The sequence below is a fragment of the Miscanthus floridulus genome, chromosome 3, assembly GCF_019320115.1.
Source record: "Miscanthus floridulus cultivar M001 chromosome 3, ASM1932011v1, whole genome shotgun sequence".
NCBI classification, from domain to species: domain Eukaryota; kingdom Viridiplantae; phylum Streptophyta; class Magnoliopsida; order Poales; family Poaceae; genus Miscanthus; species Miscanthus floridulus.
Genome location: NC_089582.1, coordinates 77,365,386 through 77,391,200, shown reverse-complemented (window position 1 = coordinate 77,391,200; position 25,815 = coordinate 77,365,386). Strand labels below are relative to the sequence as shown.

The 25,815-nt window shown below is 45.8% G+C and overlaps 1 protein-coding gene across 1 annotated transcript; it reads left to right on the top strand.

The window, feature by feature from the left end:
• Positions 1-604: 604 nt before the first annotated feature.
• LOC136543918 (uncharacterized) lies at positions 605-25,176 on the top strand. The gene is made up of 11 exons (XM_066536235.1): positions 605-706; positions 2,359-2,505; positions 2,622-2,849; positions 2,932-3,078; positions 3,233-3,325; positions 15,789-15,827; positions 18,894-19,034; positions 19,146-19,228; positions 19,336-19,451; positions 19,542-19,596; positions 24,940-25,176. The coding sequence occupies exons 2-11, from the start codon at positions 2,400-2,402 to the stop codon at positions 25,174-25,176; spliced, it is 1,245 nt and encodes a 414-aa protein (XP_066392332.1). The 5' UTR covers positions 605-706; positions 2,359-2,399.
• Positions 25,177-25,815: the final 639 nt, after the last annotated feature.

The window sequence follows — 25,815 nt, the reverse complement described above, 5'->3', positions numbered from 1 at the left end:
CAAATTAATCGTAAACTGTACAATTAATTATTTTTTAGTCTATATTTAATACTCCATGTATATGTCAAACATTTGATATGATAGGGTGTAAAGTTTTAGTGTGGAAACTAAACCAGAGCTAACTCACCTTTACTTTTGATGGTCATCGGAGTAGAGTTTAGGTTCAGAGGCAGTTGGAGAAATGCCAAAACGTTCCAGCGAGCGGGTCAAAAAGGGACATATTTACCGCTGCATTAACCGGATGCATACGTGAGGAAAAGGAAAAGTGGAGTTTGAATTTCAAATCTCAAAAATCAAAACGGGCGTGAGCGCGTGGCGCGGCGTGCCCTCAGTGTTTATCCTCAACTGCCAACTGCGGTTTTGAAGGGCACATGCATCGTGTGCAGTTTCTTCCCTCGATCACTCCTCTCTCTCTCTCCCCCTTGCTCTCGGAGGCCACCGCGCTCTGCTTGGCGCCTGAGCATTGCCCTCGCCGACGGCGGTCTCTCCTCGCTCCTCAGTTCGGCCGCCTCGCCATTTCCCTCTCTCCGTAGTCCGATCCACCACGACACTCGCAAGCATTTATCTCAGGCGCGCCGCACTCGACGCCGCCGACGGTGCCTAGTGCCCTAACCCTAACTGATCGACGGCAATTTTGCCAATTCCCGTCCGGTCCAGCGAATTTCAGCCACTAATGTCGCCGCGCCACTGCTGGGCTCCATAACTTGTGAGTTTTCATGCCAGTTCTACGGTTACGTCAATAAATCAGCAGACTAATGTATTCCCACTAGTTATATTATTTTTAGAGGCTTTTAAAGCGAAACGGTGATTTTGCCCCTGTTTTTTTTAACTTTGTGATTTTACCCCTGCGATTTCTAAACAAAGGTAGACTTTACCCTGCTCTGTTAAGTCTCTCTAACGGTGTTAAGTTCTGGACCAAAGTACAACTTTGCCCATGCATTTTTACCTCTATTTTAATTTAATATTTGTGTTTTTACACCTATTATGAGACAGAAATTAATATCACACATATTGCATTAATATCACACAACAAATTCTAAATCTAAACTTTAGAATTCAACCACATACATGATTCAACATTATTTTAAATTCATATTTAAAATTTAAATTCAAATTCAAAACTCAACAAAACATAGATCCGAATGCACCAAAAATTTCAGATAAAAATCGCAGCGAGGGCAGTGCCACCTATTCATCACGCTCATCCCGATCCAATTTTTAACCACCACCCCAGTCTATTGATACTTAGAACAGACGACTGCAAGCACACCAGAAGGATGGACGCAAAAAACCAAATGCATGGACGGACGACACACAATCCTAGTTCGGACGCAAGCACACAAATGGATGGATGGACGGCGCCTCTGTGATCTCGGGAAAGATGGCCAGCACCGCGCGACAGGTTGATTCCGGTCGGGGCCGACCTCAGCAGTGGACAAGCACCAGCGTCGGCGCAGACCAACACCGATGCACGGAGGACAGCCCCTCCGCGAGCTTGGGGAAACTCTAGAGGCTGCGATGGGCCAATTCCATCCAGGGGCCCGCGCAGGCTCGCCCGAGCCCGAGTGCCCGACGCCCGTGCCCTACGCGGCCGGCGCGGCCGACGCCTGTGCTCTTTGCGGCCGACGTGTTCGACACCTGGCCCTGCGCACCCGACACCCGGCCTTGCGCGGCCGCCGTGTTCTCAGTGCCCGAGGTTCGTGGCTGGCGCACCCAACGCCCGTGCCCTGCGCAGCCGCCACTCGTGCCCTGCTGCCTGCGCGCGATGCCCTGCTGCCCGATTAGGGTTTGCTCGATTGGGGAAAAGTGAGCGAGTCTGCCTCTAATGGGAGAAGGGATAAGAGGGGGCCAGTGTGGTCTTTTCATGTGGGTTGCTTTTCTTTTTCTATTTTTTCGCCATTTAATTCCTCGATATTTAACGCCGGCGCAAAGTAGGGGTAAACGGCTGGTTCATTTCAAAATCATAAGGATAAAATCACAAAGTTAAAAAAAGAGGGGTAAAATCATCATTGGACCCTAGAGTAGGGGTAGAAACGCCATATTCCCTATTTTTTATTACGCTTCCATTATGATCCATTCAAATAGTTGCGGGACTAATACATTAGATAACCACTTTGGACTAATGTGAACAGCACCAACAATAACTTCTCGCCTTCTGATGACGACAATTTACTAGTGACCTGAAATTTATTCTTCCAGTTTCTCGGTTGTTTTGGTCGTGTTCCAAATGTAGCCGGGTAACACTCAAGCAAGTTTGTGCCGAAACAGTCAAACATAAGTTTACCCTTGGGCAACTTGCAGGAACAAGTGAATTTTGCTTCACATATGTACATAACTCTGTCCTTTGGTCACTTGTAGGATCAAGTGATTTTTGTCTCACAAGTCACAAGCATTTGCAAATGTCAGCATTCGGAAGGCCCTATGATAGGGCTGCTCTGTCAGATATTACCAATCGAAGTGGCCAGCATCAGCATGTGAACTACAGTTACTCACCGCGTCCACAAGGTAAATGTGCCTTGATGCTGATGAACCTCGATCAATATCCTTAATGCAGGTGTTATGTATATGGTTGCCAAAACAACTTCTGCTCTGCACGCCTCTCTGTTTTTTTTTAACTTCAGTTGGAAGTTACAAACGTGGTGATGATGGCTGCCGAATGCACACTGCAGATTCTGAAGCACAGCTTGCAGCTAATGTAATGGGGAACCAACACAGGCCTCACATAAAGCGTTTGGAAATGCAAGGGAGTGCAGAGCCATCTGAACTGAATTGCAGATACAATGCTCGTACTGCAAAGAACATAGTCGATTCGAGAGGTGCCCATTCCTGGCTTGTTGCAAACCCAGAAGGTGAAAAACAACATCATTCTGATCGGTGCCCTTAAATGTTTATCCTGTGCATCATGTGACATCCATTGTTGTGTTTCCACAGTATACAAGATGATGCGGACGTCACTGGAGCTGCTGATGTCCCGAAGCAGAAAAGTCCACCCACCAAATTTGCCTGATTCCACTTATGGTGGGGAACTGAACAAGGTTACAAATTCACAAGTTCATGGTATTGCGCAGCCATCTGACGGTAAGCATGAGTTGGATAGGTAGCACCTTCATTTTGATAATTAGTGCTGAACTCTTCTCTTCTGTGATCTTTCGGAAAACTATGATATTATTTTAACTATTAACTGCACACTTACATGTGAAATAAAAAATGGGCACATTTCATCTTTCCACAGCACACAAGATGGTTCAGACGCCATTGGAGTTGGAGATGCTGATGTCCCAGAGCAGAAATGTTTGCCCAGCAAATTTGCCTGGTTCCACTTATGGTGGTGTTGACACCGTTTTTTGCACGTGTCAAAATAATCGGAGTGGACCAATCGGCAAGGGGAAAGTTATTGAATACTTTGATAGCCAATGAAAGCCAGTTTGTAAAAATGGTTGCCGATAGTTGGTGATGATCAATGGAAAGGTTGATTTGGACTCGGGCGTTGCCAATGAAGCAGGGAGTATGCCGATGAAGGAAGACTTGAAGCCTACTGCCGATGAAATAGGGAGTATGCCGATGAAGGAAGACTTGAAGACTACTGCCGATGAAGCAGGGAGTGTGCCGATGAAGGAAGACTTGAAGCCTACTGCCGATGAAATAGGGAGTATGCCGATGGGAAGGAGGACAGTGAGATTTCCATCGTAATTGAGGCGGACAGGGAAATAGATAGGAGTTGATTTCCTTTTCTGTATTTGTTAGGTTATGATTCGTGTAAGAGTCACGTGTTTCCTTAGATATGGGATTGGTGTCTTAGTTGTGTTTGGTTGTGTCTCTTTAGATCAGGGTATAAATATGGAGTAAGGGGCAATGTAATAGGCAATATATCAATCAATATCAAAACCAACTTTTACTCCTATTTGCATCTACTTTTCGGCGACTTCGTCAATTTGCATATTTTTCTTTTTACGAGTTCTCATTGATTCGGCGAGCTGCATCGCTTCAGTGCGATCTTCGGCGATTCTCGAGTTCCGCGTGAGCACCTCTTGGCCGTGACTTCCGGGCGTATCGCTGTTGTCAGGACCAAAGTGTTCGTTTCTTCATCCTTGTCGATTAGCAGGTCAAATCGACTGGCACGCTTTGGATATCGATTCGGGTATTAGCCCTTTGTGTTTGCAGATCACTTTTGCATCAACACATCTTTTGGCACGCTCGGTGGGACCAATCAATCAATATGTTCAATTCCGAGATCGATCCAGGGAACATCATCGCAGTATCAGAAGAAGATCTCAAGGAAGAACAGAGGCAGGCTATGGAAAAGGCTGTAGAAGAATACAAGCAGCTTTGTCTGAGATCGTTTAGCTTGAACAAGAGTGGACAAGTCATCCAGAAGCAAGATTTGCCGTTACCTCGGCAGGTTACCTTTGACTCTAATCCTGGTAAACTTCAAGAGATGGTTAATTCTGCAGTAAATCATGCTTTGATTAATCATTCCAATGTGCTATCCAACACTGTTCATAATGCTGTGGTTCGAACTCTCAAAGAAGGACAAGCGGCACCACATTACGTTGGGCCTGCCTATCATCAACCAGAGCCGGCATCTGTCAAAACTCCATCGGCTCCTTCGGCCGTTGTGGGTACAGAAGTTACTTCCCCTCCAGTATTGGCAGGCTCACCTAATATACAATCTACACCGATACAATCAGATCAGGTGTTACCAGGAGGGCGAGTTCAGCTTAATACAGATCTATCGACATCAGCTATGTCAGGCCCTGTGTCTCAGAATAACCAGATTCCTACTAATTGGTGGGGATATGGCATGCCTCCAGAGTCATCTGCTTTCAATCCTAGATTACCTCAAGTATTTGATGCAGCAGGAAGAGCGCCTATATCATCGGCCGTTTCGCCGATGGCTCAAGTGCCTCAATATGCCGCAACTACTTCTGTACAACCAACTCCAGGAGGTTTCCAGATGCCTATGATTCAAACATTCAATTCAAGTCCATCGGCGAGCGTACTGCCGATGCAGCAGAAAGCCCCTGCTATGAGTCAAATTGGGGTTCAGTTCATGCCTCAAACCGGTTATAATTATCCAACAATATCAGCAAATTACCAGCCATTGGTAAGTTTTGTACCGATGAGTTCTAATAATGATTGGTCAGGACAGTTACCTGTTCAACATACAGTTCAGCGAAATCAGCAGGTTGCAGGGATTCAACAAGGTCATATGCAAGCTGGTTTCCAGAATCAAGCATCGGCAGTCCAGCCGATGAATCCTTTCCAACAGGCTAATGGACCACAAGTAGCGGCAAATATGCCGATTGCTGGAGATCGTGGGCTACAAAGATATGTGGAGGGATGTCAGCAGGCACCTCCTGTAGAAATTCAACCAGTTCGTCAGCAGGAGGCTGATGCTTTTTGGGCCGATAAGATAGCAGAAATTGTGAAGGATCAGTTTGGGATAAAGCCCAAGGTCAATACTTATTCTTATCAAACTCCATACCCTCCTGCTTACGATTTAATTCCTCTCCCAAATCGGTACAAGGTACCGGATTTCACTAAATTCTCTGGGCAAGATGATACATCAACAATGGAGCATGTCAATCGCTTCATTATTCAATGTGGAGAGGCAGCTAACAGAGATGAATTAAGAGTTCGTTTATTTTCATCATCTTTGTCTGGATCAGCATTTACATGGTTCATTTCATTACCACCAAATTCTATTATTACTTGGGTTGATCTAGAAAAACAGTTCCATAAGTATTTCTTTGCTGGAATCCATGAAAAGAAGCTTACCGATTTAGTAAAATTGAGACAGCGTAATGATGAATCGGTAGAGAGCTTTGTACAAAGGCTACGAGATGTAAAAAATAAGTGCTACAGCCTGGTGCTGGATGATCGGCAGCTTGCCGATCTGACTTTCCAAGGGTTATTGCCACATCTTAAGGACAGATATGCTTCTCAGGAGTTTGAAAGCCTCAGTCATCTTGTGCAAAGGATCTCTGATCAGGACACTAGGGTTTTTGAACCTAAAAAGAACTGGAGTAAAAAGGTATCATTTGTTGAAGAGGTAGGAGATTCTGACTCTGATGAAGAACCAGTTATCGGCTTAGCTGAGTGGGTTAAGAATAAAAAGCCGATATCATGTCCCTTTGGTCAAAAAGAGCCAGAAAAGTTTACCTTTGATATCACCAAGGCCGATAAAATATTTGATCTTCTGCTTCAAGAGGGCCAAATTAAGCTGTCACCTAATCACGTGATTCCATCGGCAGAAGAGTTGAAGAAGATTTTGTACTGCAAATGGCACAATGCAACTTCACACAGTACAAATGAGTGCAAGGTATTCAGGCAACAGTTACAATCGGCTATTGAATCTGGGAGAATTAAGTTTGGTACTTCCAAGACCCAGAAGCCGATGAAAATTGATCAACACCCTTTTCCAGCAAATATGTTGGATGCCAAAGGAAAGACCAAGGTATTGACATCAGAAGCTGCTGAGAAAAACGCGTCAGTAGACCCCCAACATCGGATAACTACCGATGATGCAAAGAGTAAGGGTTTGCTAGGGGAAAGCAGTAGTTCCAAAAAACCTCCTCGACCTGGCATTGTGATTACTCATCGAAGGCAGCAGGAGGGTTGGCGTCAACGTAATGACCGATATCGGCAACAGCAAGAAATGAGACGTCAGGAAGAGTGGAATCGACATAAAGATCATTGGAGATGTCCGTTCTTCATCCATTGCTGGGAAGAAGGTATTAAATTGCCAACTGTTGAAAATTGCCCTGAGTGTAATGGTTATTACGGAGTCAATCGTTCAGAAAGGATGTTTCAACATGGTAATCAGGGTTTGTCTATCAACGAGCCGATCAGAGGCAGAGCATCAGTGCATGATCGGCTGGGGGGCAGACTTAGTGTACATGAGAGGCTTGGTAAACGCGCTGGATATTTTCCAAGGAATCAAGAGGAGCTTGAGGAGATGACAAACGCAAGAGTTCCCGATGAGGAGATATTCTACAGGGACCCTAATATACGTCGCGTAGAACTAACTAGGACTTGTTATCAGCCGGTTTGGAAAACCAAGTTTCCTCGATGGTGCCCAGAGGGTCTGACAAAGACGCAGAGGAGGAGGATGCAACGTGAGCGTCAGGAGGATTTATACCAGGAGGAAAATTCCTCCAATGAAAGGCCTGGTCATCAGCAGTGGCAGGTAAAACACAAAAATAAGGGTCCATCGGCAGATGTTAATATGGTATTCATGTTGCCGATGGAGTTCCTGGCACTATCTAATAATGAGGAAGAAGTTGTTCTCTCTGATCAAGTGGCTCAGCTAACACTAGATCCAATGATGGCTGTTTTTGAGAAACCTACCGATGACGAGAGACAGCATCTTAAGGCTTTATTTGTGAAGGGCAGAGTTGATGGGCAGCCTGTGTCTAAGGTACTTATTGATGGAGGGGCTGCGATTAATATTATGCCTTACGTGATGTATCGGAAACTTGGTAAGGGAGATCAAGACTTGACCAAAACCGATATGATGTTGAAAGATTTTGAAGGCAATGTGTCACCGGCTAAAGGGGCAGTGTGCGTTGAATTGACCATCGGCAGCAAAACCTTGCCAACGACGTTCTTTGTTATCAACGGCAAGGGTGCATATAATCTGCTTCTAGGGAGGGATTGGATTCATGCTAATTGTTGTGTTCCTTCTACAATGCATCAATGCCTCGTACAGTGGATTGGGGATAAGATTGAGGTCGTCCCTGGTGATTCTTCTTATATCATTGCATCGGCAGAATCAGATACTTATGAGCGAACTAAATGCATATCAGGAGAAGCTTGGGAAAAAGAGTTCCTTAGAGTTGCTGATTATGAAGTTCCACCGATCCAAGCAGTCGGTTCTGAAGAGGAGTTTTAATGGATAGGTTTGCCGATGATGGAAAATTAGGTCAAGGGTTCACATCGGCAGATGATTTAGTAGAAGTAGATATCGGTGATGGTGATAGGTTAAGACCTACTTTTATTAGTGCTAAGTTAAATTCCAAGTGTAAGCAGCGAATAACAGATTTGTTAAAAGAATATAAAGATTGTTTTGCTTGGGATTATACTGAGATGCCTGGATTAGACCGATCGATAGTTGAACATCGGTTACCTATCAAATCTGGATTTCGGCCACATCAGCAGCCAGCGCGCCGATGTAACCCTAATGTACTTCCTGACATTAAGGCCGAAATAACTAAATTAATTGAAGCAAAGTTTATTCGGCAATGTCGATACGCAGAGTGGATCTCTAATGTGGTTCCTGTTTATAAGAAAAATGGGAAACTTCGTGTTTGTATTGATTTCAGGAATCTCAACAAAGCCACACCGATGGATGGTTATCCAATGCCGATTGCTGATTTGTTGATTGATGCTGCGGCTGGACATCAAATTATTAGCTTCATGGATGGTAATGCAGGTTACAATCAAATATTCATGGCTGAGGAGGATATTCCCAAGACTGCTTTCAGATGTCCAGGACATGTGGGGTTGTTCGAGTGGATAGTCATGACGTTTGGTTTGAAAAATGCCGGTGCTACTTATCAAAGGGCTATGAACTTTATTTTTCATGAGTACATCGGCACATTAGTGGAGATCTACATTGATGATGTAGTAATTAAGTCTGGAGATATCACAGCACATTTAGCCGATCTGCGAAAGATACTGGAGTGCACAAGGAAGCATGGATTGAAGATGAATCCTAATAAATGTGCATTCGGTGTATCGGCAGGACAATTCTTGGGTTTTATGGTGCATCAGCGGGGCATTGAAATCAGTAGGAAGTCTATTGATGCAATTAACAAGGTGATTGCTCCTGCCAATAAGACTGAATTACAATCTTTGATCGGTAAGATTAATTTCATTAGAAGATTCATATCTAATCTGTCGGGTAAGATCAAGGCTTTCAGCCCACTACTTAGATTGAAAGCTGATCAGGAATTTGTATGGGGAGTTGAACAGCAATTAGCCCTTGATGAAATTAAGAAATATTTATCAAATCCTCCAGTGCTAGTTCCACCTCAACATGGGAAGCCTTTCAGGTTATATTTGTCAGCTGATGATGCAGTTATCGGTTCAGCTCTTATTCAAGAATTTGAAGGGAAAGAACGTGTTATTTATTATTTGAGCAGAAGATTAGTGGATGCTGAGACGAGGTATTCGGCTATCGAGAAATTGTGTCTGTGCTTATACTTTTCTTGTATCAAATTAAGGCATTATTTGTTATCTGCCGAATGTACGGTCATATGCAAAGACGATGTGGTCAAGTATATGTTGTCGATGCCGATATTAAGTGGTAGAATCGGCAAGTGGATTTTAGCATTATCAGAATTTGAACTACGCTACAAATCAACTAAGGCAGTTAAAGGGCAAGTGATGGCTGATTTTGTCACTCAGCATTGTAACACGGTGGATTCTCTGGGGATTGCTCCCTGGACACTTTTCTTCGATGGGTCCACATGTGGTGAAGGAGCAGGTATCGGCATTGTGTTAATTTCACCTCAAGGAAAGAAGTATGAGTTTTCATTGCCGATTGTTGCTACAGCGACAAATAATCAAGCTGAATACCAAGCCTTGATAAAGGGGTTAGAATTGCTGAAGGAGATACGTGCCGATGTTGTTGAAATCTTTGGTGACTCTATGCTAGTTATAAATCAATTGGCTGGAATTTATGAATGCCGAAGTGAAGCCTTGATTTCGTATTATGAAAGGTGTTTGCAATTATTGAAAGGATTTAGAGATTTTCGTCTTGAACATATCTCTCGATTGCATAATGAGGAAGCTAATCGACTAGCTCAGCATGCTTCAGGGTATCAGCCTATTCAGGAAGTGCTAACATCGGCAGTTGATACCGATGACTGGAGGAAAGAGATTGTCGATTATTTAAAGGATCCAGGTAGAAAGGTTGAGAGACGTATAAGGTTCCAAGCTACCAAATATGTGCTCCTCGATGATGAATTATATTATCGAACTATAGATGGAGTTTTACTCAGATGTGTTAACAATGATGAATCGAAAAGCTTGATGGGTGAAATTCATGAAGGAGTATGTGGGGCACATCAATCGGCTTTCAAGATGAAATGGATGATCAGAAGGAATGGGTACTATTGGCCGACTATTCTTGAAGATTGTTTTAAATATTTTAAGGGATGCCAGGGGTGTCAAAAGTTTGGTAATATTCAAAGAGCGCCTGCATCGGCTATGAATCCTATAATCAAACCATGGCCGTTCCGGGGATGGGCTATTGATCTCATTGGTCAGATTTATCCGCCATCGAGTAAAGGACATAAATTTATTCTGGTTGCTACCGATTATTTCACAAAGTGGGTTGAGGCAATTCCTCTAAAAAAGGTGACATCAGTCAATATGATTGATTTTGTGAAAGAGCATATTGTTTACCGATTTGGTATTCCTCAGACTATCACTACCGATCAGGGTACTATGTTTACATCAGGAGAATTTGATGAGTTTGCTGTAGGTATGGGAATTAAAATTTTAAATTCTTCTCCATATTATGCTCAAGCTAATGGTCAAGCTGAGGCTTCTAACAAAGGGATCATCAAACTCATTAAGCGCAAAATTGAAGAAAATCCTAGGAGGTGGCATACAGTATTAAATGAAGCCTTGTGGTCATATCGGATGTCATGCCATGGTGCAACCAAAGTAACGCCTTATCAGTTAGTATATGGACACGATGCAGTGTTGCCTTAGGAAATTAAGGTTGGCTCTAGACGAATACGTTCTCAAAATCAGCTGACAGCCGATGAGTATAATACTCTTATGAAAGATGAGTTGGAAGATGTGGCGGGTCATCGGTTAAGGGCTTTAGTTAGTATTGAAGAAAATAAGAAAAGAGTAGCTAGATGGTATGACAAGAAGGTGAAAGTAAAAGAGTTTGCCGATGGAGATCTGGTCTGGAAATTGATTTTACCGATTGGGACTAAAAGTTCAAAGTTTGGAAAGTGGTCTCCTAATTGGGAAGGTCCATATCGGATAAATCAGTCTATTCCTGGTAATGCATATATTTTAGAAACCCTCGAAGGGGTTGTGTTTCCCAGAGCGTTAAATGGAAAATATTTAAAGAAATATTACCCTAGTATCTGGACAGATGCATAAGAGTATAAGTGCCGATAACAGTACTATCGGCTGGAATTATGCAAGAGTATCAATGTCTCATAAAATGCTGATACAATAAATAAGATTACACGTTCAGCAAGGATTGGATAGCTAATATCGCACGCAGGCGAATCTGGTCGGCTTCTTCCATTTCTTTGATATCGTCATCGGCAGCACCCTCCACAGGCTTGAGTTTCTTCTTCATGGCTAAAGCTTTGTGAGCTTGGATATCTCTTTCTTGCTGAAGGGCTTTGACGGCATTGGGTAGCTGGCTTTCTTCTTGTTGAGCATGAGTTAAGGCTGCATCGATTTCTTTCAATTCAGCCAATAGAGCTGCCTTCCTTGCCGATAGATCCAAGATTTTCTGCTTAAGTGCAGCACCCGAAGTCTGCAAGTTGACGATGCCCTTGTGCTTCTCATCAGCGATTTGTTTCAGTTGTAGCATCTCTCCTTTAAGTTGAGCTTGAGCTGCTCTATCGGCAATGCGCTGAGCAGCCCGTTGATATTGCAGTTGACGGCTTTCTAAGTGAGCTGCTGGGAAGAGTATTTCTTCAACATCGGCAGGGACCTGGCCACGAATTGTTTTGAAAATTGCCTTTGCGGGGTCCAAGTCATCTACCAGTTGGGCGGTACTTTGCTGTAGCAAGTTCAGGAGGGTTTCCAACTTGGATTTAGTCTCTGCCGATATTGTTCCCAGTGCAAGGGAAGAACTTGTTTCCTCTCCATCGTCGTCAGAAATGTCAATGGCAAAGGAAAATAGGCTGTTCGGGGAATCTTGTTCCTGAAAGAAAGACAAGGAGATCAATCAGGGGTAAGTATGAGTATTGTAAAATCAGATAGGTTAATCGGTTTACCTGTTTCAAGGCAATTTCCTGTGCTTGACTGGAGGAAGCAACCTGGAGTATGTCGTGTGGATCGGCTGAGCTTGCCGATGGGATATCCTCTGTGACTTCATCGGTGGTGGGCTCTTGAGGTATGATGACCGATGACATTGGGGCAGATGTAGGGATCGGCATAGACCTTTGTCGTTTTGGCTGTGCTTCAGTATCTGTTGAAGCTTTGCGCTTTGCTTGGACATCGGCAACGATTGGCTGGGGGGCATCGACACTTGATTGTGAAGCTTGGGCATCTGGTATGTTTGCCGATGTACCCAATTGTTGCTGCAAAACAAGTGTAAGATATGATATTTAACAGATAAAATGTAAAGTCAAGAAGCTACCTCTGAAGGAGTGGTGCTTGATATCGGCGGAATTGCCGATGACGATCCCGTAGCAGCTCTTACCCCCTGATGATTAAGGTTAATATAGTTTGTGATCGGCATAAGTGAAAATAAACAAGGTTGTTACCTTAAAGGCTTTGACCAAGGTTGTAGCAGCGGCCGATGGGGTAGCCCTGGATGTAGCCAATTTGGACTTAGAAGTGATGGTCTTAGTACGAATCTTCTGGTGGGTCAAAGCGGCTAAGGTGGGAGCGTTGTAGCCGATCGGCGATGTTGGGGAAACAGGCCGGAGGTTGAAGGGTTTCCCACTTTTGCTCACCGATGGTGCTGGGTTGTTAACCTGTTACAAGGGAATCAGTTACTGATAAATGAAAGGAAAAGCAGAAGGGAGTTCAAGGAAACTTACCGCGTCGTCAGGGATGGCATATTCAGAATCGATCATGTGCCGATATGTGTGAACAGAAGTCGCGAACAGTTGCTCTTTCCACTCTCGCCACCATTGCTTGTATGACTCGGTGATGAAAGATATTGGTGTCCAGGTGGATATATCGACATCTGTGGTATCGGCATCAGGAGAAAGTTGTACTACCTTGTTCCAGTCTGTTCCGCAGGTGATTGTTTCCCTGGGTTTGATCACATCGGCAAAGCAGAGTTTGATTGGCAGTTGCCCAAAAGCCAATTGGCGGGATACTGCCGATGGGTTGTAAAATTCATATGTAATGTTGGTGTTTTTCCCGCTGCCGAATGTGTTTACTGGAATTGCCCTGGGAGTGATGATAGCCATCATAAGCTCATTATCTTGATTCAGAGTGTCATCGGCAAAGTTGAAAAGAAGGGGGAATCTATTTTCTTCGTCGATATAAGGCACCCAGGCCCTATGATCACGAGAAAGACCATTATAGAAGCTTTGAAAGAATCTGCCGATTTGGTCTTCGTTGGCTTCTGTTCCAGGGAGGACGATTATGGCTTCACCAAAATTGAGGGGTGAGCGTGTTGCCGATTCATCATCCCCGAGCACATAATCTTCAGCAATTTCTCGTGGGAATTGTTGAGCAAAAAAGTCCCATTGCAAACGTTTGTGCATATGGGCATTCAGCCACATGTTGATGAACCACCACGGGCCTCCCAGGTTGCCGATGGGTTCGCCAAGCAGAAGCTTCTGAGACACTTGGTGAAGAAGATGATAAGTGGAGCTCAGAAGGTATCGGCCAAGAGGAAACCTTACGCCATTAGCTAGAAGTTCAGCTGCAGGGAGGAAGGCGTTGGTTGGTCCTACTGATCGACCACAGAAGATAAATTTTTCTAACCACATATTCAGGAATGTGGCATGTTCCCTCTGGCTAGGTGTCCCGGTTTTCTGGTATTCTTGAATATATCCTGTCCAACCGCCGATGTTACGGGTATTCACTCTATATTCAGGCTTTCTACCATAGATGGAGCCTTCGTCGGCAGTTGAGATGTCCAAGCCAGTAAGCATGTGGACATCGGCAAGGGTAGGGGTAGCTGGGCCATGTCCAAACATAAAAGTATTGGTTGTATCTGACCAGAAATAAGCAGCTGCAATTATCATTGATTCATTTTTCTGCATATCGGCAATAGAGAGCCTGATACATTGGTCTAACTTTCGTTCTGCCCAGTATACTTGCATCGATCTATTGACCCTCAAATACCAATCTTTCCACCCTTTGGTGGTTTTGGGCCAAGATCGGAATGTGTCTTTCCACAAGTTCAGAGAGAAATTTTGGGCTCTAAAGGGGATTCTGTTAACCTCTGCGTTGATCAGATCGGTTGGATCTGGGTTGCCCATTGGTCCAAGGCATTGGACGTGTGGCTGATCGGTTGGGATAATTAATTTGTTGCGCAGTTCCTAAGGTTATGGAATCCAGAAGACAGAAGAAAGGAAAAATCACCAACTGAGTAAATTTGCAAAAAGATCAAAGTAAAAGGTAATGGAAGTAGAGCGAACCGCGGGGACGTCGAAGTTGATGGCCATTGTCTTGAGGAAGGTGGAGATACGAGCCGGGAACTTGAAGTTAGCGCCGGAAAAGGGTTCTTGTTGGTTGAGGTCGCGCGGTTGTTCGTCGGAGTCGCCGCCGGAGAGAGAGAATGCCAAGGATTGGAGGCTGAAGATAGGAAATGAGGGTTCCGGAGAAATCTATTTATAAGCCGGCCAGAATAAGGGTATTTTGGACTTATCTCTATGACGCGCGCATATAGGTCAAGGCGGTGCAGGGGGATATGGTAACTATTCGCGCGATAATCAGGGGATTGTACAGATGAGTTGATAACGAATAATCATGACTTGGAAGGGATATTGATACATGATATTTTAATTCTTAAAATGGCAGCATTATCATGTTAAGATCTTGCCGATGGGTTGTTGTTTTGGTATCTCAATCAAGGCAAGAGTGGTTGGCGATTGTGCGATATTTACTGAAGTGCGTGGATCAAGATTAGATTTGATTGATTTTGATAACAAATCAAGTTTTGGCTTGGAGAATGAGTTACGGTAATTGGGCAAAGGCAAGCGTTATCTGGAGTAAATTTCGGAGCATTAATGGTTTTATACTCCGAAATTGGGGGGCATGTGTTGACACCGTTTTTTGCACGTGTCAAAATAATCGGAGTGGACCAATCGGCAAGGGGAAAGTTATTGAATACTTTGATAGCCAATGAAAGCCAGTTTGTAAAAATGGTTGCCGATAGTTGGTGATGATCAATGGAAAGGTTGATTTGGACTCGGGCGTTGCCAATGAAGCAGGGAGTATGCCGATGAAGGAAGACTTGAAGCCTACTGCCGATGAAATAGGGAGTATGCCGATGAAGGAAGACTTGAAGACTACTGCCGATGAAGCAGGGAGTGTGCCGATGAAGGAAGACTTGAAGCCTACTGCCGATGAAATAGGGAGTATGCCGATGGGAAGGAGGACAGTGAGATTTCCATCGTAATTGAGGCGGACAGGGAAATAGATAGGAGTTGATTTCCTTTTCTGTATTTGTTAGGTTATGATTCGTGTAAGAGTCACGTGTTTCCTTAGATATGGGATTGGTGTCTTAGTTGTGTTTGGTTGTGTCTCTTTAGATCAGGGTATAAATATGGAGTAAGGGGCAATGTAATAGGCAATATATCAATCAATATCAAAACCAACTTTTACTCCTATTTGCATCTACTTTTCGGCGACTTCGTCAATTTGCATATTTTTCTTTTTACGAGTTCTCATTGATTCGGCGAGCTGCATCGCTTCAGTGCGATCTTCGGCGATTCTCGAGTTCCGCGTGAGCACCTCTTGGCCGTGACTTCCGGGCGTATCGCTGTTGTCAGGACCAAAGTGTTCGTTTCTTCATCCTTGTCGATTAGCAGGTCAAATCGACTGGCACGCTTTGGATATCGATTCGGGTATTAGCCCTTTGTGTTTGCAGATCACTTTTGCATCAACAGGTGGGAAATCAGCAAGTGTTGCAAGTCCACAAGTTGATGGTACTGCATACTTGTACAGGGGTAAGCTGGTTTGTTGTGTAGGTAGCCGTAGCACCTTCAATTTATAATGATGGCACGTTCTTGTGACCTGACTGATTGCTTTAAATCATGAGCTTCTGGGTTGTGCCAAACTATGCAGCACGGATACGCATACGCCCGTATCGGTATCAGAAGGATACGGACACGCGGATATGGCAATTTCCTAAAAAACCCGATACGCGGATACGTTTTACTATTTTTTAAATAAAAATAGATAATAGCGCATATTAAAATGAATCTTTCCTAAGCGACATATATAGATTTCAAAAGCTTTATTTCGGATAGGAGTACGTACCCAATCCAGCATGATGACGCCCTTGTGTCTGTGCAAGGCGCCGGAGGCCTTGCCGAGCTCGAGTGCACGCTGCCCCGTGACGAGCTCCAACAGCAGGATCCCGAAACCGAACACGTCCGTCTTCTCCGACGACTGCCCCGTGGAGAGGTACTCGGGCGCGATGTGGCCCACGGTGCCGCACACCGCTGTGGTGACGTGCGAGTCGCCGTGGTCCAGCAGCTTGGCCAGGCCGAAGTCCCCCACCACGGCCTCGTGGTGCTCGTCCAGCAGCACGTTGGCGGCCTTGACGTCGCGGTGGATGATCTTGGGGTCGCACTGCTCGTGCAGGTACAGCAGCCCGCGCGCGGCGCCCACCGCGATCCGCTTCTGCGTCGCCCAGTGGGGATGCGGCGTGGGGAGCAAAGAAATCAAGCAGCAAGTAGATGGAGAAGAAGAGGGAAGGGGATTACCTCATGGGATCCACGTCGCAGGGTGGAGGCGTGTAGGGACGGAGGCGAGCGAAGGCGGATCCACGTCGCTGGCGGCCGGCGGGCAGAGGCAGAGGCTCGTCGCTGGCGGCCGGCGAGTAGGGACGGAGGCTCGTCGCCGGCGAGCGGAGGCGGAGGCTTGTCGCCGGTGGCCGGCGGCTGGTGAGCTGGGTTGCGGCGTTGCGCGGGGATGCGGCGCGACGCGGACAACGGACAGCGGACGCTAGGGCGTCGAGGCAGAGGATAAGGTCAGTCTTCCTGGGCTTCTACTGGGCTGGGCCGTATCGGCACGCAAGATATGTGTCCGACGGCATATCCGATTTTCACAAAAATAATAATAAAAAGATACTCGCAGGATATATATCCTGGGCGTATCGGACACGTATCTGTATCCGATATCGGATACGCGATACGCGGCTTCAGGGACGTATCCGTGTAACATAGGTGCCAAATGTGGAAGGTGAAAAATAACAACTTTCTGATCGGTACTTCAAACATTGACTTTGCACTTATATGTGAAATCCATGAGTTTGTTTCTACATGATATAAGATGCTTCAGACACCACTACATTTGCCAATGTCCCAGGTCAGAAATATTTGCTGAGCTAGTTCTGCTTTTAGCGGGAGACCAATTAATGGTACCAGATCACGCATTCATACTACTGCATATTTGTCCAGTGGTTAGCATTGTTTATTGCATAGGTAGAACCTTGATATGTAACTATTGGCAGGTTGTGATCTTGCTGCTTGTTCGTACATTGTTGGAAATTCTCTTGGTTGTTGCTGCTAAGCTTTATCTTTCATTCTTGGCTTATACAGTGTGCACAGCTTTATGATTTCTTGGCCAAAAAAGGGTGTACCCAGTGCAGAGAGCTCCCGCTCTGTGTGGGGTCTGGGGAAGGGTGTCAGTAGCAAGCCTTACCCTCGTCTGTGCAATGCGAGGAGACCGCGACTCGAACCCGGGACCTTCCGGTCACAGGCGGTAAGACTCTACCACTTGCACCAGGCCCGCTCTTTGATTTTGGTGTTGGTACAAATATTATAAGATCACAAGAATGATTACCTTTTCTTTTTCAAGATTTTGCCTTCAATCTTGTCCAAGTCGTTTGGTCTTTGCAATTATTCACTAGGTGCACAGGTTTTAACTATTGAGTTTTTTTTTCTTGAGGATTTCAGATTCTTTCCTTTTTTAACATTGTGGAGTTGGCCTATGTGCAGTATTAGCTGTGCCTAACATTAAAAACTGAATAAACTTTCAAGATTTTCTTAGGCCTGCTTTAATAGGTCAGGTATTTGGTATAAGAATGTACCCTGTTTCTGTCTTTGACTAGTAACTGGTACTATGGCAATTGATCATTGGAGGAAGACAGAACACAGAACACTGAATCCTCCTGAGTCATTTGACAAAATTGATCTGATGAATAAGATAATTCTGTGTACAATTAATATTGGTGGATGTTCTGACAGAAAGCAGTTGGTGTTTTATGTGTTAGTATTAGTATGAATTTTTCAGGATGCTAGGGCTTGTACCCATCAGAGGGGTATATGAAAACAATGTTGGGATGCAACGTTTTTATGTGTTTTATGTGGGCTTTTGTTGGAGAAAAAGGATTATAAGCTGTACAAGAAATTTTGTTTCTAGATGAGTTCGTGCCGTCGACTGTCGGTGTCGTCGACCAGTCGTGAAACACCATGGTCATGAGGATGTGATTACTGCATTCCTTGAGCTCGCTTCAATTGGTGGGCTACGTGGTAGTCTTTGCTTCTTAGGAGTTAGGAGTGGAGCTTTTAGTTGAGGGTCGTGTTGCTTTACTAGTTTCTTCTCTTAGTGCTCAGCAGCGTTTGGTCACCGATTGTTTTCACATAAGTACCCAATTGTGAACTTCGTTAGTGATCCTTGTGAGACTAGTCTTGCAAGGATCGTGTTGGTCTTGGTAACCCTAGGCTTACTAGTATTGTTTGTTATAACTTTCTCTTCCTCTTAATGAAAAATGTGCTTAGACATGGTCACAAACATTTCTATTGTCGCGTTTTGATTAATAATAAAGATTACTCTAGGTAATTGATAAAATATGCTCATTATGAACTAAATAACTATACCTTCTTTCATCATTGAAGTGTGTGTTGGTGTTTCTGTTTATTTATTACCTCATAAGATAGATCACTGAACTATTTCATCTGCTCTCCTAGTAGCATTGATAGTTCTTTTCTAGAGCAGATATAGTCGGTAAATTGTTGAGGTTTCTCATTTTGTGCTGGTTGCAGGAATTGATGATGATCTTCCACCACCAAACTTGAACAGTACGGATATGAGGGGCACTGAGAATGTTGGTGGTAATGGAAGAGCAATTACTCCTACTAGTTCATATGATACGGCACAGACAGCTATGGAAGCACAAATAGCCTGTTCGCTTGCTCGTAAACGATCGTAAATTTTCAGCCAGGAACAGTGTTTTTCTCTCACACCAAACCAGCCAGCAGTAAATAATCCACGATACGATACGGCCTCCCGAACAGGCTGTTTAATTCATCAGCTTGAGCAAGAAGCGTATTGTTCGGTTCTTCGTGCATTTAAAGCACAATCTGATACCATTACATGGGTTGGGACCATTAACCTATTTCAACACATTTAGTTTTGGTGATGATGTTAGATCAACACCCCCCCACCCCTCAAAATTGACCTGAGGTTAACTTTACCATTTTTCAGGAGAAAGAAGGTCTCATAACAGAACTTAGGCTTAGGGAGGAGCTAAGGGTATCTGACGAAGAACATAGGCAGCTATTAAACAGGATGTACAATGATGATTTTACTCGCAGCATATGGTAGCATAATAATATCCCCTTTACTTCATCGATGCCTATCCACAAATTTGTCTTCTTTCCAGCATTCTAAATTTCTGCCTTGAAATTAAGCGAATGGAGATCAAAAGGAAGATTTGATGCAAGGGCACCTAATAATCCTAAGCCAGTAAGTTACCGATATTGCTTATTGCTTTTATTGTTTATCAAATTACAGCAATATCACTCTACCCGATTGAGATTGAGTTGGATCGGCCTTATATCTTGTTCAACTCATCGTTTGCTAATCTAAAACTGATCTAATCTACATCTTAAGCGATGAGTTATGTTTTTTATCGGCTGTTTTACGTCAATCTTAATCGTGCATAGCGTGCGGTTAAGGCATGTCCGATCTTGAGTAGATCTATTAGTTAATAAAAACCGTTCCATGGCTCGTCATCACGGCCTGTGGGATTCTGCCTCTCACCCCACTGTTGGCACCGTGGAGTGGTGATCGTTAGTTAGTAGACCTGTTCCTGAGAAGGCATGACCTTAACTGTGCGCTATGCCTGAATCGGCTGTTTAGCCGATATCGAATGCTTTCACGAACAGTTCACATTACGAGATTACTGAAGTAGAGATAAGTTGAAAGATGCGTTAGCCCCATGATCTTGTTATGGTATTACAGCCTGCATGATTCTGTCTCATGCCCCACTGATATTAGTAATGAGTTAGGGTCGTCGAGTCTATTGTTGTTTCTACGGCCTGCATGATTCTACGTCATGCCCCACTGGTCATGGCGATAGATGAGATCTAACATATTCATTAGATTTACCTTTATTAAATGGTTAAGAGGTGTTGAGTTGTTTTTTAAATAAAAGGAGTTCGGTTACTTGTAATCATTGGCTCAGTATAAACCAATCATCATTGATATCTTATTGCCATTGATTAATATTTGCTTAAATAATATTTATCCTGAATGATAACCGATCCTTCTTATACAACCCTATGAGCTTTAATCGATTCATTTTTGTGAACATGCTGGGACCGGCTATTTAGTCGATTTTCTCTCATATCGGCTCTCAGAGCCGCACATTCGGGGCTATCTGGCAACACCGGCACGTTTTGCCCTTAATTACTGATAAGCTTTCTCTTCTTGTCAATTGCAGGGTCAAATTGACTAACACGTCTCGGGAGGATTGCGTAGGATCGACCACCCTTGCGCTGAAGCCAGGCGAATTTGCTCCATCGAGCGGACCCTTCTGGCTTGCTGCGTGTGTCCTCGGCACGGAGGCAAAAATTCTGTGTCGACAGAGACCTAACCCCTTGCTGTTGCTGGGGTCGGGTGCCACTAAAGATCGAGGAGAGGATAGCGAAACTAGTAGGAGAAAAGCATCTCTTGTTTTCGTGCGTACTCCCTCCATAGGATCTGAGCAATGTTTCTACGACCGCACGTTCGGTCTCCTTGTGAGTCCAACTTTCCTTGAGCCCCCGCGCGTAGCAGGGGTCCGGTCGAGGATCGGCTCATCTTTGTGATCGTCGCCCCGTCCGAGGTTTCCACAACCAGAGGAGTTGAACTAACGTCACTTGCCTCGATGGCTTGAGTGATGCGCTCGGTGAGCTCGCTATCGGGCATGTTCGAGTGGAATTTGGGTCCGTCGTTCGTGATGGGGTCGACATAGCCCTCATGTGGCATTCCACTGCTCCTTAACTCACCTCCCAGAAGATGCCCGTGTTGCTCCGGAGAGCAACTCAGGTGGCCTGCTGACAACTCCTTGATGGAGATTATATGGGCTCGGCTCGAGGTTAGGATCGAACAAGAAGGTCGAGATGACCCTGTCCGCTTCTGAGCGGGTCGGGCAAAGGCCGCTAGGGCTCATCTGTGTTTTCTCCCCTAGCTCTATTTGACACGAGGTGGCCTTGAGCCCTTCGTAGGTCATCCTTCAAACCCCAGTTAGTTGGATTCCTGAGTTTTGGTCGGGCGGCTCGAGCCTCCGAGCCCCGTGGGACTCGGTGGGGGTTAGCCATGTTTCATTCATCACCTTGTCCATGGTTTTCACAACCGGAGGGGCTGAGCTAACGACACTTGCCTCGATGGCTCGAGTGTCACGCTCGGCGAGCTTGCTAACAAGCATGTTTGAGTGGAATCTAGATCCGTCATTCGTTGATGGGGCCAGCATAGCCCTCATGTGGCATTCCACTGCTCCTTAACCCACCTCCTAGCAGATGCCTATGTCACTCTAGAGAGCGACTCAGGTGGCCCAGTGGCCTCTCCTCGATGGAGATTTTGTAGGTTTGGCTCGAGGTTAGGATCAAACGAGAAAGGTCTAGATGTCCCTATCCGCTTCTAAGCGTGGTTGAGCAAGGCCACTGGGGCTCATCTACGTTTTTCTCCCCTGGCTTTGTTTGACGCAAGGTGGCCTTGAGCCCTTCGTGGGCTGGCCTTCGAACCTCGGTCGGTCGTTGCTCATATTGAATGAGACGACTACCACTTCGTGATGTGACGCGAAGCATTGTGATGCAGCAATTGCATATGCAATGCTTGGATGTATGGGATGAATGTATGGATGAATGGATGAATGAATGTATGAATGCATGCATGAGAATTGATGAATGAATGATCATGCAATGGAAAAGAAAAGTGGGGGTTGGTAAAGTTACCTCGATGGCTCGAGTGATGGGTTCGAGGAGCTCTTACCAGATATGTCTATGTGGGGTCTGGATCCATCATTCGTGACGAAGTTGGCATAATCTGTATGGGGTACCCCACTGCTCCTTACCTATCTCTCAGTCATGACCCAAGCTATCCAGTCGACTTTGGGTGATCTGCTGGTCTCTCCTCGATGTAGATTCCGCAGGTGGGCCCCTCTAAATCCTTCCTGGGAAGGTGGAGGCTAAAGCTTAGAGTGCGGGCAACAAACTCCGATCATGCTGGTGAGCAAAAAATGCCATAGCCACCAGGGCGCAGGTTTCTTGTAGTCTAACCAATTTGACCCAGTGTTTGTTTCCACACACCTTGCCTTTAGGTTTTAGCGCGAGAAAGGGGTTGGGGGCTTGATAGCAAAATTAATACGCATAAAGTAAGGGTGACCCGTCTCTTGGCAGCGGCCTGAATCGTTCGATTGACTTGGGTGACCTGTTGGCACAGGACTTACCTCGATGGCACGAGTGACGGGTTCAGGGAGCTCTTACTGGATATGTTCAAGCGGAATCTAGGTTTGTTGTTCATAATGGGTTGGCATAACCTGCATGGGGCATCCTGCTGCTCACTAACCGTCCCTCGGCAGTGGCTAAGCCGTCCAGTCGACTTGTATTGCCCCGCTAGGATATGACTTACCTACGGAGATAGAGGATGAGAACATCCCGCACAAGAATTTAGTTAGGCAGATAAGCCAGGCGATGGACTTGTAATAAATGGACAAGCCCTTAAATTTCGCTATAGCCAAATAGCTTTTTAGCCCTTCTCCCTTTTTGTATAAAAAGGTTAGTGCATTCTGACCCTTTTTGTTGTTAAGGTTGTAAAGCTTGGGGTATGGGTGAGGAAATTCTGATCATGCTGGTGAGCAAAGGCGCCATAGCCGTTGGGGCATAGGTTTCTCACAGTCTGACTAGTTATACTTAGAGCTTGTTCCCGCAACCCTAGCTTCTAGGTCTTAACGTGATAGGAGGTCGGGCATGGATAAAGTTGGCTAGGTGGATAAACTCTTAGACACGCACCGACACTTTTTGTGACTAAGGCCAAAAAAGCCCGGGGTGTGGAAGAAACTCTGATCACGCTGGTGAGCAAAGGCGCTGTAGCCACCGAAGCGTAGGTCTCTCGCAGTCCGACCAGTTTTACTCAGCATTCATTTTCGCAAACTTCACTTCTGGCCCTTAGCGTGAGAGAGGGTTGGGCATAGAGAATGTCTACCGGATAGGTACGCTCTTATTAGCCCCCAAGTGAGGCCCGACCCCCCGCCGTGGCTAGGGTCGGGTGTCACTAAAGGTCGGGGAGTTTGATAGCGAAATTGATAAGATAAAGTGTGCATTTATTAAGGGTAAAAGCGATGTAGCTGGTCGATGTTTTAGGCATTGATGAAGACTTTGCCGTTGATGGTCTTGAGCTTGTAGGCGCCCGATCAGAGCACCTCCGCAATGACATATGGACCGTCCCATGGTGGAGAGAGCTTTTGGCGGTCCTTGCTGCTCTAGATGAGGTGGAGGACCAGGTCTCCAATGTTGAAGGTCCAACCCCACACTCGATGGCTATGGTACCAGCGCAACGCTTGCTGGTACTTGGCTGAGCGGAGGAGGGCAATGTCGCATGCTTCATCTAGCTGGTCCGTGGTGTCCTCGAGGGACGCCTCAGCTCCTTGTTCATTGTACGCCCTGACCCTTGGCGCTCCATAGTCGAGGTTGGTCGAGAGTATAGCCTCAGAACCATAGACCATGAAGAATGGTGTGTAGCCGGTGGCCTAGTTGGCAGTCGTCCTCATGCTCCAGAGCACCACGGGAAGCTCTGTGACCCATCATTCGCCAAACTTGTTCAACCGGTTAGGCCCTGTAGGACCATGCCATTTATGTGCTTGACCTGCCCGTTCGTGCAGGGGTGCGCTACGGTGGCCCAATCGATGAGGATGTGATATTCATCGTAGAATTGGAGGAACTTCTTCCCGGTGAACTGCGTGTCGTTGTTCACGATAATGGAGTTCGGTACTCCAAAGTGATGGACGATATCAAGGAAGAATAGCATGGTTTGCTCAGACTTGATTGCGGAGATCGGTCGGGCCTCTATCCACTTTGTAAACTTGTCTACGGTGACAAGTAAGTGGGTATAGCCCTCAGGCGCTCTTTTGAGAGGTCCAACCAGATCGAGCCCCTAGACCACAAATGGCCATGTGATGGGGATCGTCTGGAGTGCTTGGGACAGCAGGTGGGTCTACTGAGCGTAGTACTGACACCCTTCATAGGTGCAGACAATCTGTTCGGCGTTGGCTACTGTGGTTGGCTAGTAGAATCCTTGATGGAATGCGTTTTCGACCAGGGTTTTAGGCGCGGCATGGTGACCACAGATCCCACCGTGAATATCGCTCAGCAACCACTTCCCTTATTTGATGGGGATGCAGCATTATAGGATTCTGATGTGGCTTCGCTTGTAGAGTTCACCCTCATCAAGGACAAAAGGCTTGGCGCGACACGTGAGCCATCAAGCCTCTATCTTGTCCATCGGCAGCACCTCACGGAGAAGGTAGTCATGATAAGGCATCCTCCAGTCGGCCAGAGGGTCAGGCTCTATCACTGGATTCTCGTCAACCTCCATGACTTCAGGGTTGGATGGAGCCAATGGCTAGTTAGCCCCCGAGCCTAGGGCAGGTGGCCTGTCACTGGCTTGTTCTGGTTCCTCATAGCGGACCAAGGGTTTGTGCTGATCGCTAGTAAAGACGCCTATCGGCACCAGCTCTTAGCCAGACGCCGCCTTCGCCAGCACGTCGGCCACCTCACTGAGATGCCTCGAGATATGATTGACCCTGAGGCTGTCGAATGTGTCCTCTAGCTGGCAGACTTCTCGGCAATATGCAGTCATCTTGGTGTCGTGGTAGCTCAACTCCTTCATGACTTGGTCAATGACCAGCTGGGAGTCGTCCTAGATGTCGAGGCATCGGATACCCAACTTGATGGTGATGCACATGCCATTGATGAGCGCCTCATATTTGGTCACATTGTTGGACGAGGGGAAATGGATGCGAACCATGTACCTCATGTGTATCGCAAGGGGCAAAATGAAGACTAGCCCTGCGCCGGTGCCTTTCTTCATTAGTGATCTGTCAAAGTACATCATCCAGTACTCCTAGTCGATGACTGCTGGTGGCATTTGGACCTCGATCTACTCTACAATAAAATCAGCCACGCTTGATGGCCGTCCAGGAGGCATACGAGATGCCTTGGCCCATTAGCTCGAGTGCCCACCTCATGATTCTTCCTATGGCATCCTGGTTTTGGATGACCTTACCGAGGGGGAAGGACATCACGACCATCACTAGATGTGACTTGAAGTAGTGGTGCAACTTCCTCTTAGCGATGAGGATGGTGTACAAGAGCTTCTAGATTTGGGGGTAGCGGGTCCTAGAATCGGACAGGACCTTGCTAATGAAGTACATGGGGTACTGTACTTTGAGGGCGTGTCCCACTTCTTCTCGCTCCACCACTAAGGCGGCGCTGACCACTTGCATGGTGGCCGCAATGTAGAGCAGAAGTAGTTCTTCGTCGGTTAGAGGAACCAGGATCAGCACTTTTGTTAGGAGCTGTTTGACCATGTCAAGCGCCTCTAGGATCTTGGGCATCCATTCGAAATGGTTGGCCTTCTTCAAAAGCCGATAGAGGGGGAGACCTCATTCGCCGAGGTGTGAGATGAAGTGACTGAGCGCGGTAA

Coding starts and splice junctions, on each gene's coding strand:
- LOC136543918 (XM_066536235.1), top strand. CDS start 2,400: ATGTCAGCATTCGGAAGGCCCTATGATAGGGCTGCTCTGTCAGATATT. Junction 15,828..18,893: donor TGCAAGTCCACAAGTTGATG/GTACTGCATACT, acceptor TGCTGGTTGCAG/GAATTGATGATGATCTTCCA. Junction 19,035..19,145: donor TATGGAAGCACAAATAGCCT/GTTCGCTTGCTC, acceptor CCTCCCGAACAG/GCTGTTTAATTCATCAGCTT.